The sequence below is a fragment of the Urocampus carinirostris genome, chromosome 8 (assembly GCF_059441175.1).
Source record: "Urocampus carinirostris isolate Australia breed hairy pipefish chromosome 8, RoL_Ucar_1.0, whole genome shotgun sequence".
Taxonomy (NCBI): domain Eukaryota; kingdom Metazoa; phylum Chordata; class Actinopteri; order Syngnathiformes; family Syngnathidae; genus Urocampus; species Urocampus carinirostris.
In genome coordinates this window covers 28,858,685-28,874,939 of record NC_142356.1, presented here as the reverse complement: position 1 = coordinate 28,874,939, position 16,255 = coordinate 28,858,685, and the positions used below count along the sequence as shown (strand labels likewise).

The following is a 16,255-nucleotide window of genomic DNA, read 5'->3' as shown; positions in this document are numbered from 1 at the left end:
TTTTTTGTTATATGCAAAATGTGTAAGATGCAATTAGAGTAGACAAGCGTGGGACATAGCCTACCGAGGAAAAGGTCAGCCGCAACTCGGTTCATGGACGGATCTGTGAACTCTATGAGGGATTCACTCAGCGGAATCTGAAGACACACAAGATAAAACACATAAGTGCTGCCACTTCATGCTTAGTTTAACCAGATCGTTTGTTACATTAGCACGAAACAAAATTGAAGTAACTGGGGCACCTTGGAGAACTTGATCATTTCTTCAGGTTCCTTGGAGACTCGGCTCTTACTCTTATTCTTCAGTGACTCCCTGAAGGCATTGGCAAAATTGTGTAGAATATAATCATACATATTTTACGTATATCAAAATATGTTCAAAGAAGTGGACTTTCTGAACTATAACCTGCAATATAAAACCACAATTTCAACCATGTGGCTTATACAGGGATGCAGCTAATCTATGCACGTTTTCTAACAACTGCTATGGGCACTTGAGCAGAAGAGGTAAGAGTGAGACAGGTGGTGTTGAGGAAGACGTACGTCATGACCTTAAATAAACAACACTTAAGAAGAAGTTTTTACCAGCCCTGTTAACGCTGTGTTACTTGTGTTGCTGCTGTTTTTTGTGGTGTTACTTGTGTTGCTGTGTCTATGCGTTTTTCCTGTGTGTGATTGTTATTATAACTTTGAAAACTCTCTGTGCAGTCTTTCTGTGTTTTTTGAAAATAAATATGTCATGTTTTAATGTGGTCACATGCGGCTAATGCTCAGGTGCGGCTTATGTACACATTAAATGGGTTTTCTTTTTCTTTAAAACATGTATTGGTTGTGGCTTAGAGCCAGGTGTGGCTTATGGTTTAGAAATTACAGTTCTACAGTATTCTAAATTTACCCCCCTATATGAAAACTAGGGTACAAAATAGCTCAAAATTGATTGAAAAATGGAAAAATCCTTTACCTGAATCATATGTGACATTTTGTGACGTTTTTGTGGCCGTTTGAAACAAAATTTTAAACGCGTACAAATTGTTTTTTTTAGGTTATTATTAACAAAAAAATCTTGCATACAAGGAGACGGCCTAGTTTGTATAGAACAACCGAGGAAGCTAGGTGAGATCCAACCAAGTTGTTGATCCGCCTTGTTGTGTGTGCATCTTACCCTCTACCAGAGTCATTCTGTCTGAAGTACTTCCTGGCAAATTCCAGCATGTCATATTTGCTGTCCTGCAGAGCCCTCTCATCCACATCTCCGTCAAAGTCATCCTGAGAAATCCTCTGACCAATGAAAATGGCATGATTTTAACCATAAGTTCATCAACTGAACAAAAACAGTTTTGTTTGGTGGTTGGGGGGGATTTCTTAGGGTTGGGCATGCCTCCCACCACAAGAGGGCCCCAACTGGAGTTTTGAACAGGCTACAGGTGTGTCTAAACATCACACACTACTATCAAAACTTAACCCCTGCAATATGTGTTAAAATAGCAAATATTGCATCTTTATTGATAAAAAACAACAAATCTGTGTATTATTTGGAAATTACACGTCGCTGTATTGTTTAGTGCAACCGAAAAAGAGTTGTACAAAGCACAAGAAAGAACACAAACTATATAGACTGAAAGTGACTTAACCACACCATTTTTCTTCTTATTGTTTTTCTCAAAATTTCCAAGGTTTTTGTGGGTAACTGTAGCAGTGAGCCTCATTTATACATAATTTCTCAATATCCATTTTCCAATACAGCAAGCAAGATCTATATTTTGCACAGTGGTATGAGCCTGTTTGGGGTGGTAAGTTCCTTTAAAAAAGATAACTATTTCTTTCACCACTTGGATGCGTTTAATAATAAATAATGCCCCTTGAATGTGCAGACTTGCCTGCTCCCATTAAACAGAACTGTCGCCTTTCTTTGATTTTAAGGCTTCTTTAATAATAATAATAATAATAATTTCCTTTGTATTGTCATTCTTTGTAACAATGTACACAGAACGAAATGTCGATACACCTGACCCGTTGTAGCGAGTCGATGCAGCCGCAGCCAGAGGGCGCCGCCATTATACCAATTAGGTATGTCTCGGTCGAGGCGCGAACCAGCGACCTCCCAAGATAATCAATTTAAAAAGCGTATAAACAAGCAATACCTTGACAAACTCGAATCATTGGTTCTTTCTAATAGACATTATGCAATGTTAGACCAATACATTAAATGAGTAAATATTTCATTGTGGGCACGCAAGAGGAGGAGGTTACCTCAATTGTCTGATCTATCTCGTGCGCAGCCATGGTGGACGCCACGGCTACGGCCACAGCTGAGGACACTGCAAACTGGCCCGCACCGCCTCGGGGTTCCGTCGTGCGGTCTACAGGCAGGGACAGGAAGTCAGGCGGGGCGACCGGGTGGCAGCACTCGGAAGGGAAGGCGCCAGAGCGGCCAAACACAGCGCCAAACTTCCAACCTGTTGTGTATAGAGTTGAATAATTACAAAATGGAGACGAGTAGGACTATGCTTGGCTCGTCGGATGGAAGGGTGCATGGAATGGAAGTGGTTTGGTTTGTTGTGGATCAATGACATGCGGTAAAGTTTGTGTCTGTTAGGAACAGTCAGATTTACAAATAAATGAATTTATCGTACAGCTTATTGATGATTCATTAGAAAATGATGATAAATTGATATCTTTTTTTAATTGTCTTACCTTCACTTATAAATGAAGTCTATGTGCTGCTCCTTTTGAATAACTCTTCATTATGAAAAAAAGACGATGTAACAAGAAAAAAATACTTGATGGCTTGACCTACTGTTAGCTCGCTAATAATATCACAAATTATTTTGGGGCTGAAGTGTGCGCCACATTAGAATCCTTTTCTCACTCTTGCCCTCAGCCATGAGGCAAGAGAATTGTGTGCCTCACTTTGGATCTGCAGACGCTCAGCACAGCAATACGTTACATACAGCTCCCTTTGAATAAATGCATAACTAGATATGTAATTCTCCATTTAGAAAAAGCTCCATGCAATGAGAATAAAAAAATGGCTTGACTTGCTTTTAGACTGCTTATTCTATCACTGATTCTGTCTATCTGTTTGTGGCTGAGGAGTGTGCCAAATTCGAATCTTTGGTCTCATTATCACCCTCTGCCAACAAACTGTGTATCTCACTGTTCTCCTGCAGACGCTAAACACAGTATTATGTTACATACTAATTGTATTAATGATATTCATGATATAGTATAGCAACACCGCGGCGCAGTGGTTAGCGCTTGTGCGGCACAGTTCATGTCAAATCCAGCTCCAGACTTCCTGTGCGGAGTTTGTATGTTCTCCCCGTGCTTGCGTGGGTTTCCTCCGGGCACTCCGGTTTCCTCCCACATTCCAAAAACATGCATTTCAGGTGAATTGGCCGGTCCAAATTGTCCCTAGGTGTGAATGAGCGAATGAGTTGTTTGTCCCTGTGTGCCCTGCGATTGGCTGGCAACCAGTTCAGGGTGTCCCCTGCCCACTGCCCGATGATTGCTGGGATGGGCTCCAGCACCCCCGCGACCCTACTAAGGATAAGCGGTGTAGCTAATGAGATGAGATGAGATAATATAGTATGAAAATCCAGTGATTTTATAAAAAAATAAATAAATCCAAGTTTAATAACAAAGAACTTTAACACGGAATAAATACTATATAACTTATATAGACAGCGCATTCCAAACGTCTTGGGCATATTTTGATTATGAATATCTAGGAAACTATTAAGAATATACAAATACATCTGATACATTCAGGAAACTTTTAATCTCAAATTTACTCGGAATTTTGAGATATGTTTAATGTGAGCACAATTAGTCACGTGACACAGATCAAGCCTATAGTCAAATTATGAGGCTGTGCCTCACCTGCCTCCCCTGACTGCATGGTTTGATTGTTAGTTGATGAATAGATGGATGTATAAATAGACGATGTTTCAAATTAAGGTCAAAAAACATAAGTAATTGAGAAATTGAGGTTATTCATCCCTACTTACCAAAGTCCTGTGTGTCCTTCTTGAGCTCCTCCAAAAATACGACCTTCTTCCTCACCACACAGCCATAACTATATCCTAGAAGGCACATATGCTACATATAAAGCATCTGCACTCCCACAACCAAAAGAGCCCATTCTTTCAGTCACCTTTCTCCAGTCCATCCAACACCTGCAGCCGGATGATATCACCCTTGTGGAAGTTGAGCAGGCCTCGCCGTTCGGCCACGAAGTTACGCTCGGCAACGACGAACTCCGAATCTTTCTTGATCTCACCTATAAAGGCGTCTACCAGGTGCTTCACCTGAGGTGTCTTGGCCGAGAACAAGATGAGCTTCTCGTTGTTCAGGTTGAATTCCAGCATGTTCTCCGAGGGGGTGGTCACAAACAGGATGTCTGCGTAACTGAGGCGGTTACAGTTTGGAGTCAGAAAAGTGATGTCTGTGGCAATGTAAGTGACCGCACCTCCTACAACAGGGGTGTCAAACTCAGCTTAACTCATAAAACCAATCTTATGTTGGCTGCGGTGTCTGAAACCCATGACAAAAAGTTACCAGACACCAGGGCAGACAACTCTGAAAAGTTGACTGCCCAGCCATAAAATTGCCTACCCCATTTTTCACAACTTGAAACACAATACGATGACTAATCTAAAAAAAACATTGGGCAAAGTATTAAGGATTGATAATCAGAATAAATAACTGAACAACACTTTAAAATTAAGTTTATTATAAATCTACTTATAACATTCATTGCATGTTTTCAATCTGCCATCAGTATGTGCCTGTATTTACTCATCTTCATTAATGCAATGTTTGCGTTGCGTCGTCTGCTACAAGCCACGTGAACTCTTTCCACGATGCTTTTAATGTACGTTTACGTTTTGTAGCGTCAGTTTTTTTAGTTTCTTTTGAATTTTTGGCTTGATTCCTAACCACTTATCAATTTTTCTTGTGTTCTCTGTGCGTGTACTTTGGAAAATGATATGCAAATGCACGACCTGATAACGCTCGGGAAAGTCCGGAAGCAAGAAGTTATTCGATACAGGCTTCTGATCGGCTGCTGAGTATGCAAATTGCCAAACAAACCAAAATTCCGAAATTTCCTAACCGAACGAAGATTTCGAAATCGGAATAAAGCAAACGTTTGATTTGCAAAAAAATCTTTATTTATTTTAAAATTTGTCGGCCACCCGTGTGGAGACGTTCTGTAAGTTGTACGCCCGACGTAAAAGATGCACGCCCTGGGCGTCCGGGCAGACGTTATTTCAGACACTGGTTGGCTGTACAAATAAATTAATAGGATAAAAAGTGTGGCTTAGCTGGAGATCTGGGGGTCTTTTCAGGGGTTCACACTTAAATTATGATCCTGGGATGTAAGATCTGACCATAAAACGATTATTGAAGGTTTTTTTCCTCAATATTTGTTTTCCTTCACTAAGATTTAATATATTGTACTGTTTATCAACTGTGCATTTGTAAAAAAAGGAGCAACGTAACAATTACTTTCATTTCCACCACAGTTTAACTCTTGAAAACTCCTGCGGACTGGAAAGTGACAAAAATAAAATACAAAAAATGAATTTAAATGATTATTTGATTTTTTTAAAAGTCTTTCTGGTTTTTATTTTTTTATGAAAATGTTTACCCGAGTATGGGAACTTCGCTGCTATATTTCTTCTGCAAAGACAACTAGTTGTTCTATTTTAATTCTTTTTGATTTTTTGTATTGCTTTAAGCAGCGCGTCCGTGACTTTATTTTCAGCGATTTTTTGCGTTTCTTTAATGTTTTCTGGTTGATTAATGGAAGTCAGCAAATACAGTTACATTGGTTGCTTCCCGAAAGGTGCCCGGGTTTTGCGACATGCAGTGGACAATGTTTTAAGTTAAACCTGTGAGTAATTGTTTGAGGTGATAGAGCTAATTTTTTCTTACGATTCTCTCAAAATGGTCTGGCAGGCCATATAAAATGATGTGGCAAGCCACATTTTGCCTAGGGGCCATGTTTGTTTCCTATAACTTTAAATAGCCCATCCCAGCCGTGCAGTGGGCAGAGGAGACACCCTGAACTGGTTGCCAGCCAATCGCAGGGCACACGTGGACAGACAACTCACTCGCTCAGTCACACCTAGGGACAATTTGAACCGGCCAATTCACCTGAAATGCATGTCTTTGGAACGTGGGAGGAAACCGGAGTGCCCGGAGGAAACCCACGCAAGCACGGGGAAAACATACAAACCCCGCACATTAAGTCCGGTAGCTGGATTTGAACCCACACAGGAGGTTCCCAAGACCTTAGTACTGTGCCGCACACGCGCTAACCACTGCGTCGCCGTCCTGCCCCCTTGTGCTTTTAATCACTCAATTTGTCTTGCACTACATGACGACACCATACAGCAACATTTACTGGTCCAATAATAGACACTGTCTCTTTAAGGAAAGTAAGAACAGACACATTAGTTGCTTATATTGGACTTTTAAATGTTGGTGTGAGAAACAAAAGCATATCTTGGTTTCATAAATTATGTAAAAGGACAGTTGCTTGGAAGCATCAAAGTAACCCAGTGCATTCTTGATGTTTTTAAAGACACATTTTTCTTTTCATGTAAAGAAAAGCGTTATAAAGGATGTGGATACTGAGATATTTATTATTTTACTGTAATACAATTTTAAAAAACAAAAAATGTCATACATTATTATTCATCACAAATCGACTGAAATAATGCAAGCCTTTTATGATCTTAATATCACTGATTATGGCTCACAGCCTACTAGTATACATTTTCAGTTTATTGTGATATTTTGCGAATAGGGTATTTGAGTGTTTGCCGTAATCAGCTATATTCAAACAAACAAAGATTAGCCATCTTTCAGTTGATTTCATATTAATCCAAAATGTATGACATTTTTCTTTTTGTAATCGCATTACAGAAAATACAATCTACAGTCTACTAGTGACTCCAAGAGCCAATAACAAATCTGCAGGTTCTCCAATCAGGAATGCTTTGCCCTCTGAGATACGGTCTGCAACCTCAGTGGAAGAGTTTAAATATATGCTTAAGACGCACTTTTATTCTATAGCTTATGAGTGATGTTGACTCCATACTCTTGCCTTCTTGTCCTCGAGGGAGAAGGATAAGCCTAGTTGTTGCACAGTGAATGCATTACGAGCCATCGTACCAGTACTTGGACCTAATGTACCCCATCGAGAACCTGCTGCATCGGTTTTTTTGGGGCAAGATGTTGTCATCTGGACGATTTGTTAGTACCTATATTTCATGTTGAGAATGTCTGTGCACTTTCTGTTGATGCCTTTGCAACATCCATTGCAGCTTGTTTATCCAGGAAGGGGGGATTACCTCATGTGTAGCCCCTTTGCAAGGTTTCTCATTTTTGATTAAGGGCTATTCAAATAAACATGACTTGACTTTATCACAATGTTTTTGGTGTAAGAAATAAGATGCCTACGTGTATGCTTTCAGGACTCTGAAGTAATCTGGAGCTGCAGCGCTGCTCTTCACGGTCTTCAGAAGTTTGATGCCACCTTGCGACACAGACAACACCTGCACACCAGTTCCTACGCTACCCTGTGCACACATACACACACATTAGCAAAATCTGAACTGTGGCATTTTTCTTCATGGGAAACATATGTACATTCAATTCTTAGTATAAAATATGAATGTGCGTGTATTTATAGAAATGTATTTGAGTCATCTAAAGCAGTATTTTTTAACATTTGTTCATTGACATGCTCCTATCCTTTTGTTTACTTATCTATTTTTTAGTAAAAGTGTCCTTGGGCAAGACACTGAAACCCTAATGCCTCCGATATACAGGTAGTCTCCTTGCATGGCTGATGCCGCTATCGGTGTGTGAGTGTGTGTGTGAATGGGTGAGTGTGACGCACGTTGTAAAGCGCTTTGGGAAGTCTTCAGTGACTTGAAAAGTGCTGTATAAAAGCGGACCATTTACCATGTACCAGTTGTTTTACTTGCACTGAAAGAAGAAGCCCTCCAATTTTGTTATACTTGTACAATGACAAAGGCCATTCCAGGGCCATTAGTTCATTCATTCAATTCCAGTCACCCTCACCGACGCCGGGAAGAGTCGGGAGAAGTAGATCTCCCAGGTGTCCCTGGCGGCAATGACGACGGCTTTCTTCACATGTTCTTCCACCGGATCGGTGTTCTGTTGGACCCCGTGTTCGTCTATGAGTCACACATGCGAGAGCGTCATGAGTGTGTCATTCCAGCAAGCTCAAGTAAAAGGAGCGTGGGAAGAAGAGAGGAACTACCCAAAAGCGCTTTCATCCGCTGCCTTTCATCCCGGCGGATGCGGACGCACGCCTCTGACAGGGTGTCGTTGACGATCTGCGGAGGAGCAAAGAAATTAAGCACGCTGCTCAAAAATGACGCGTCGGCGGTAATAAAGCAGGGACGACAAACCGGGAGAAGAGGGCTATCACCGAGAGGAAAACATGAAACAATATTTGGAAATAGTTTGATGAGCTGAGGTGGCTATTAGGAAAGCAAGATTATAATTGATAATTCACAATGCATTGGCCGGCTGACTGAGATGGGATATTGTGTCGTTGCTGTCTTGGACTTTTTGCAGAATTTCAGGCATTATTGCTGATGTTGACTACGCTTTGTTTATTGGTGCCCAAGCAACATCAATTGCCGCCCGGTCATCTGGAAGGGGGATTACCTCATGTGTGACCTTTCTTAAGGTTTCTGATTTTCCTTGGATTCAATGCTGGTCAGGCTTTGAATGAGTTTAAATGTTAGGATTTTCAGAGGGCAAAGTGTTGAAGTCTAAGGGACATAAGCACAATAATTCTGCCTTGGAAAGTATGCTGGATTATTAAAGCGATTAATATTTGTTGAGACAATCAATGACTAAGTTTAAGTTTTACTTTTGAGCAAGAAGGTGTCTTTGGGTGTCTTAGAGAATTTCCGTTAGATTCAAATAATCATTTTTGAATTCTTGAGTCCTGATTTTTAAAACAGCTGAATTAATCTGTATGTACTGAATTTCCTTACAAGCAAGTGAGGGTGGCTATTTCTGAAGGTGATAAGGTGTCTTTGACTAAACGCATATACTTGCCCATGAACCAAGATTAGAGCTACAAAATAAGCACATGTTGTTGTATGTCAGCAGGATGGGAACCGTGGTTTATAGAAAAACAACAAACCAATGGGAAACCATTGAGGCAAACATGAATACACAGCCACAAAATTTACACTACAAGTGTGCTTAATTGTGATAATTTTATTTGTAAAATTATTTTTGCAAAACACCATGTCCGAAGAAAAGGGAAAACGTCTGTCTTTACTGTCGACTTCTGGCTAAAAGTGATGAAGGTACTAGAAGAAACAAGTAACCTGGAAGCAACAAGAAGGTTTGGTGGAAAAATGATACATCGCTGGAAATTGCACATAAAGCTAAACGTGCAAATAGAGAATCAAATCATGGACAGTACCCAGGAATGTGAATATTGTGTCTGAAGCCCAGACACACAATGGATATAGAGTGTCTCATCTAAGTGTTTGTTTACAAGCTCTCAAAATTGCAAAAGGCCCAAAAATGTGAATGGTTCAGTTTCAGTTTTAATGGTTTCCACATTCTTACAATGAGATTTTCATGGGTTTATTTGAACCCAACTGATGTGTTGGGAGTGTGTTGGGAGTCATTAGGTGACCAACCGCCCCCCCCATCTTTCGTCCAGTATGTGGACTGCAAAACCAGGCGAAATAAGACTAATGACCTACTGTATGCAAACATTAAGGACGCATACAGTGCTACGCCACTGCCTGCCCTTGGGAAAGGAGACCACAACCTCATTCTGCTTAAACCTCATTACAAACCAAAAGTGAGGAGGCTACCAACAACCACACGCTCATTCAGGAAATGGTCTACTGAGGCAGAGCAGGCTCTGAGAGACTGCTTTGGATGTACAGACTGGGATGTCCTGCTAGGGTCCAGCAGTGGGGACATTGAGGAGGTGGCAAACTGCACTACTGACTACATTAACTTCTGTATGGACAATGTTGTTCCTGTAAAAACTGTACGCTGCTATGCCAACAACAAGCCCTGGATCACGAGCGACATCAAGCCATCGACCCTCTGCAATTTGCTTACCAGGAGAAGGTGGGAGTGGAGGATGCTATAGTCTACATGCTACACCAATCCCTCTCTCACCTGGACAGAGCTAAGGGGGCTGTGAGGATTACATTTTTGGACTTCTCCAGTGCCTTCAATACTATACAGCCTCTGCTACTTAGTAGGAAACTGACAGAGATGGGAGTTAGCTCACACATTGTGGGATGGATTACGGACTACCTGACAGGCAGACCTCAGTATGTGAAACAGGGGGGCTGTACATCGGACACTGTGGTTAGCAGCACAGGATCTCCGCAGAGGACCGTGCTCTCTCCGTTCCTATTCACCTGTATACGTCAGACTTTCAATACAACTCTGAGTCCTGCCACGTGCAGAAGTTTGCTGATGACACTGCTATCGTGGGATGTATCAGAAGTTGGCAGGAGGAGGAGTACAGGAAATTGATTCAGGACTTTGTCCAATGGAGCAAAGCAAACCAGCTGCACCTGAACACCACCAAGACCAGGGAGATGGTGGTGGACTTCAGGAGAACTAGAACTCACCCGGTTCCTGTAACTATCAAAGGAGAATGTGTAGAATTTGTTTAGACCTACAAATACCTGGGTGTGCAGCTGGACAATAAACTGGAATGGACTGCCAACACAGAAGCTCTATGTAGGAAAGGTAAGAGCCGGCTTTACTTCCTCAGAAGGCTGGCGTCCTTCAACATCTGCAAAAAGCTCCTGAAAATATTCTATGAGACTGTTGTGGCAAGCGCCCTCTTCTATGCGGCAGCGTGTTGGGGAGGCAGCATCAAGAAGAAGGATGCCTCTCGTCTCAATAAACTGGTGAGGAAAGCGAGCTCTGTTGTGAGCACAGAGCTGGACAGGCTGACAACAGTAGGGATGCTGCTGGAAGAGTGAATTTCCCTGCGGGGATGAATAAAGTATCTATCTATCTATCTATCTATCTATCTATCTATCTATCTATCTATCTATCTATCTATCTATCTATCTATCTATCTATCTATCTATCTATCTATCTATCTATCTATCTATCTATCTATCTATCTATCTATCTATCTATCTATCTATCTATCTATCTATCTATCTATCTATCTATCTATCTATCTATCTATCTATCTATCTATCTATCTATCTATCTATCTATCTATCTATCTATCTATCTATCTATCTATCTATCTATCTATCTATCTATCTATCTATCTATCTATCTATCTATCTATCTAATTCCTACCCCCTAATGCCGAGCGCCAAGCAGGGAGGCAATGGGTACCAATGTTATAAGTCTTGGGTATGACCCGGCTGAGGCTCGAACCAGCAACCTCCCAGTCTTGAGGCGGGGGCCTTCCCGCAAGGACACCGAGCTGGTTCACTACTTCCAAAGGTCGGTGGACACGTTTTCTACTATTTTTTTTAGTATTTGGCTATTTTATGGGTTCAGCTGATATCCGTTTTAGGCTAAATGCCAGCATATACAGTAAATTGATGCAAGTCTCGTGAGTATCATTATCAAGGTTTCAAATCAACCAGTAAAACAATATTGTGGATGTCATGTTTTACGTCACCTGCTTGAAAATTAGGTCCAACACCAGCGGAGTGTTGAAGCTGTCTTTCGGATAAAAGACCTACAGAACAGAGAATTACTTCAGTATATGAGACCATCATAATATCTAGTCCAAATTGTTACTTGGAAATTACAAAGATAAAAGAAATACAGCAGACAGGAAATTGTGTGTGTGTTTATGTACCTCTTTCCTGAGGTAGAGCTTCCAGGGGACGTTGGTATAGGTGTAGTGTTCCTGGTTAGTGCTCTGGTGCAATTTGGTCTGGATGCTCTCTGATTCCACTGGAAGCTCTCGAGAAACTGCAGCATTTTCAAATTGACTTTAGTCATGTGACCCAGAGTATAACAGTTTGAGACATGATTTCAGGACCTTGTGGAGGGATTGGCACGGGACGACGAGGTGCTCTGGCCTTAGTGCTCTCAGAAGTTGAGATCTTGATGTCCGTTATGGCAGTTGTGGACGGGGGAGGGGCCACAGGGTGATTGAGCTAAACATGCAGCGTTTCCGAAAAAAATAAGTTCTTTTTAGTCTTCGGATATTAATTTTCATTACCACCGACATTTTTGGGTGAAGGCCATTGTGAGTTTCTAGGGAGGCTACTTCTCTTTTTGTGGGTGAGATTAGCAGGGGAGCAGGAGGGTTGTCCATCTGTGGTTTTAGGATTTGCAAGGCTTCATCACGAGCTGTTTGCTTCTTCTTAAATTTGCCCTCCTGCCTCCTAAGTGACAAAAGATACCACTAAGCATGGTCATGTAGAAATACATGTTCAGTGGACCCTGGAATACGGTGACTCCACCTTATGACATTTTCACTTTATTGTGTGGAATAAGATGTTTTAATTTATGGAATTTTCTTCACAATACAGTATGTCCCAAAAGTATCAAATTTAACCTCAGTGGTGTCTGTGCATATTTAAATTACGTTTCAAAGATGCGGTCACATAAAATGCTGGCCTGCTATTGGTTTGCGTCACGGAATCATTAAAAAGACAAGTATTCTATTGACTGAACCCTCTCACACAATGCTGTTTTTTCACTCAATTCAGAATCTTGTGAGCTTTGGTAAAATCTTGGAAAATTGTGATACGATACTTTTGTACTGTATTCATTTGCTATGGGTCCAAAAGCTTAGAACGATGCTAAATGAGAAGCAAAAATATGACAACCATGTGAAAAAAGTTTGTGATGAACAAGCAATACAAAGAAGGCACACAAATTGCTGACATTGCTAAGTTGCAAAGGTGTAACCCATTGACGATCGGGCAAATTATTTAAAACAAGGAGCCGAGTAAAGCAAGGAAATATTTTAAGCGCATGTCTTCCTCATTCGCGAAAGGTTTAAAATCGTCATTCCCCTCCCCCCTCCCACCTGCATCCACCCGCTACTCACCTCGACCAGCTCAAGTCACTTTACAAAGTGTTATTTTTTTCTTTACATGTACTGTATATCAATTTACAATATTATTTAGAAATACACACGTGTATTACATATAATTTTTTTTATACGGGGTGTCATTGGTTCAGAGCAGATTCCCCACCCATTACAATCCGTTATTATCCACCATTATATGACAATTTCACTTTGTAATTCCCCACCTCAGAACGAATTAATGTCTTACTTATCCAGGGTTCCACTGTACTCTTTTTTTTTAAATTGCACTTCTTAATAGGCCTATACAGATAACAATGTTAACCTATATTTTAAAATAATGATAAAAGCGGTAAGAATAACAATTTTGCTTATTTTTAATGATAATAAAAACAATGAGAGTAGTGATTTTGCTACATTTTTCCAGGTGGAAGTGGCTCCATCGGGGGAGGTGGAGAGTTGTATCGCTTGATAATCTCTGTGGGAATGAAAAATAAATATAGTGCACAAACAACCAATATTTGATTATGGATATTCAAAAGTAATCTAGTAATATAAAATATTACGAACTACCATCATCCCTTTAATTAAACCAACAAACAAACACAAAGTTTTACCTTGAATATCCTGGCTTGGAACAAGCTGGTCAGAAATCTTTGCTGAGTACTTCACCACTTCGCCAGCAGGGGAGGCACTAGTCGTAAACAAAGGAGCTGCAATGCAAAACACAAATCAAACCATGCCAAAATGTGCAAAGACTATTCTTATGGCTGTGACTTTATGTTTCTTACCAACATTCTTGCCTGGTTTGTCCTTGTTGATTGACGTTCCAGTGGGAGTCTTCTGAGGACCACTGTCCTTTTTAACAGGCGGGACAGCCTGAGCAAAATACAATTTCAATGAATCATTCACAGGAAGAAAACTACCAATCTTTAAGGCCAGAATACTCTAAGCACTGGCTTGTAGGTCATCAAATTGGCGGTTTAAATCAGTGGTTATTAAATCATGGGACCAGCGTCAAAAAGACAATATGTATCATACAGCGCCTCATATTGTTAGAAAAAACAAATTCAATCATATTTTATTAAGAAAACATGGATTTAAATTATAAGCAAAAATACATGAATTATCATACAAAGTGTTTTTTAAATACTTATCTTGACATTTGTATTTATTTTGCATAACATGAGGCTCACCTAGAGGGAGCAGACACGATTGTCCGCAAAGCCATAACACCTTGTAAAAGGCTAGGCCAAAACAATGAGAAGAAAATGGGAGCTGTTTAGTCACGATGAGTCTCCGTAATTTGCATTGTTCCTTGTGCTTTGTAGCACTCACATGCAGTTTCATGACATGATACAGCAACGTTTAGTGGTCAAATATTACAATAATAATAATAGTACGATGTACTTCAAAGCATCTTTCAGGACACACAAGGTTGCTGTTCATATATTAGGACACAACAATAAAGCAAGAATAAAACAAGAGTAAAACAAGCAAGTAATGAATCGCAAAAAAAACACAGTAGAGGTAAAAGGGTGCGATGTGATGCTGAGGCCCCCAAACCAGACCTCTTCCCCACCAAGTCCCAAAAAAACATGTAGACCGGATGGGCATACTCCCATGCACCCTCAAGGACCCTGAAAAGTGTGTAGAGCTGGTCCACTGTTCCACGGCCAGGACGAAGACCACACTGCTCCTCTTGAATCCAAGATTCGACTTCCTAACGGACCTTTCTCTCCAGTACCCCTGGATGGACCTTACCAAGGAGGCTGAAAAGTGTGATTCCCTTGTAGATGAAACATACTCTCTGGTCCTTCTTCTTGAAAAGGGGAACCACTACCCCAGTCTGCCAGTCCATAGGTACTGTCCCCAATTTCCATGCAATTTTGACACACCCACAAAATCCAGGGCCTTAATGAACACTGGGTGGATCTCATCAACCCCTAGGGCCTAGCCACTGAGGAGCTTTTTGACTACCTCAGTGACTTCAACCCCAGAGATATGAGAACACACCTCAGAGTCTCCTGGCTCTGCTTCTTCAGAGGAAGACCTCTTGGTGAGATTGAGGAGGTCTTCGAAGTATTCTGCCAACCGAATCACAACCTCCCGGGTCGAGGTCAGCAGCACTGGAGACTGTGACCCAAGATACGCTTCAGTGTGTTTGGCAGGAGCTGGATTACCAACTTGACGTATGCCGTGTCTCAGTCGATGTGCATATTGAACATTTGTGAAATCGCTCAAATACTCCGCAAGCTTTTGAATTTCTCATTCACATTTGAAAGAATATATTTTATTATCTACAACATTAATACCTTTTAATTGTACGTACTTAAATCATGTACTTTCAATGATATTTACATCTCAAAGAATATAACTTTTTTTGTAACACTTTGAGTGTCCTAACCTGTGCATTAGCCTGTGGCATCGAGGTGGGACTGCTTATGTTGCTTTGGGCATTGCCCGTTGGGTGTTCCAGCTCGGGCTCTGAATTCGGAGGGTAAGAACTGGACGTCAAGCCCACGGGGCCGTATGGGGATGGAGTAAAGTTGGCGTACGGGCTGGGCGGGATGTTGGCGTAAGGACTTGGCAGGATGTCTGGCGCGTACGGGCTTGGGGGATGCTGCAGTAAGGGACTGGTAGGGGGGCTCATAATGGGTGAAGTTGGAGGGCTTGACGGCGCGTCCGTAACGGGAGCCACGGCAGCAAAGGGAAGTGACATCACGCCTCCAACAGGAAGCACTCGCACCGCTATAGGTCATAGAATCATTTCTGTCACAAATACATAATTTGGAATTTGTAACGGTAGTTTTTTAAGAAGGGACTTACCACCAGGGGGAGGCGGGGGGCGTCCAGAAGAGCCCTGGTCTTGCATGCCGATTCCTCCGCGACCCTTAATTCTGCTGGAGAGCAGTGCGACAGAATCTATTTCCTGTCAGAGACCACAAACATTGATTACAGGCGATTGCTTTGTTTCTGGTAAGAGAGTAAAAATGTTTCAAAAATATTTAATATAAAATGAATGTAGAGCCATTACTACAGTTTACATAAAAAACCTAATATAGAGGTTTTTTTTTAACTCAGGTAAAGCACATTGAGGTGTGCAATTGATATGAATAGTGCGATATAAAGACTGATTGATAGATAAAGACTTGAATTAGATTAATTAAGAAGATTAATAAAAATCACG

General features: G+C 41.1%; 1 protein-coding gene across 1 annotated transcript in view; it reads right to left on the bottom strand.

Moving 5' to 3' along the window:
• The window catches only part of myo15ab (myosin XVAb), a 61,287-nt gene that overhangs the window by 8,972 nt on the left and 36,060 nt on the right, over positions 1–16,255 (bottom strand). Inside the window, exons 36-54 of the mRNA XM_088342924.1 lie at positions 15,895–15,997; positions 15,473–15,816; positions 15,082–15,201; positions 13,857–13,944; positions 13,683–13,778; positions 13,483–13,543; positions 12,250–12,415; positions 12,067–12,184; positions 11,881–11,996; positions 11,698–11,757; positions 8,302–8,377; positions 8,100–8,215; positions 7,473–7,591; positions 4,156–4,409; positions 4,010–4,084; positions 2,250–2,455; positions 1,162–1,277; positions 243–312; positions 65–137 (exon numbers count right to left, since the gene is read on the bottom strand). Coding sequence (XP_088199050.1) covers positions 65–137; positions 243–312; positions 1,162–1,277; positions 2,250–2,455; positions 4,010–4,084; positions 4,156–4,409; positions 7,473–7,591; positions 8,100–8,215; positions 8,302–8,377; positions 11,698–11,757; positions 11,881–11,996; positions 12,067–12,184; positions 12,250–12,415; positions 13,483–13,543; positions 13,683–13,778; positions 13,857–13,944; positions 15,082–15,201; positions 15,473–15,816; positions 15,895–15,997 — 2,377 coding nt within the window. The remainder of the gene's footprint in view (positions 1–64; positions 138–242; positions 313–1,161; positions 1,278–2,249; positions 2,456–4,009; positions 4,085–4,155; positions 4,410–7,472; positions 7,592–8,099; positions 8,216–8,301; positions 8,378–11,697; positions 11,758–11,880; positions 11,997–12,066; positions 12,185–12,249; positions 12,416–13,482; positions 13,544–13,682; positions 13,779–13,856; positions 13,945–15,081; positions 15,202–15,472; positions 15,817–15,894; positions 15,998–16,255) is intronic.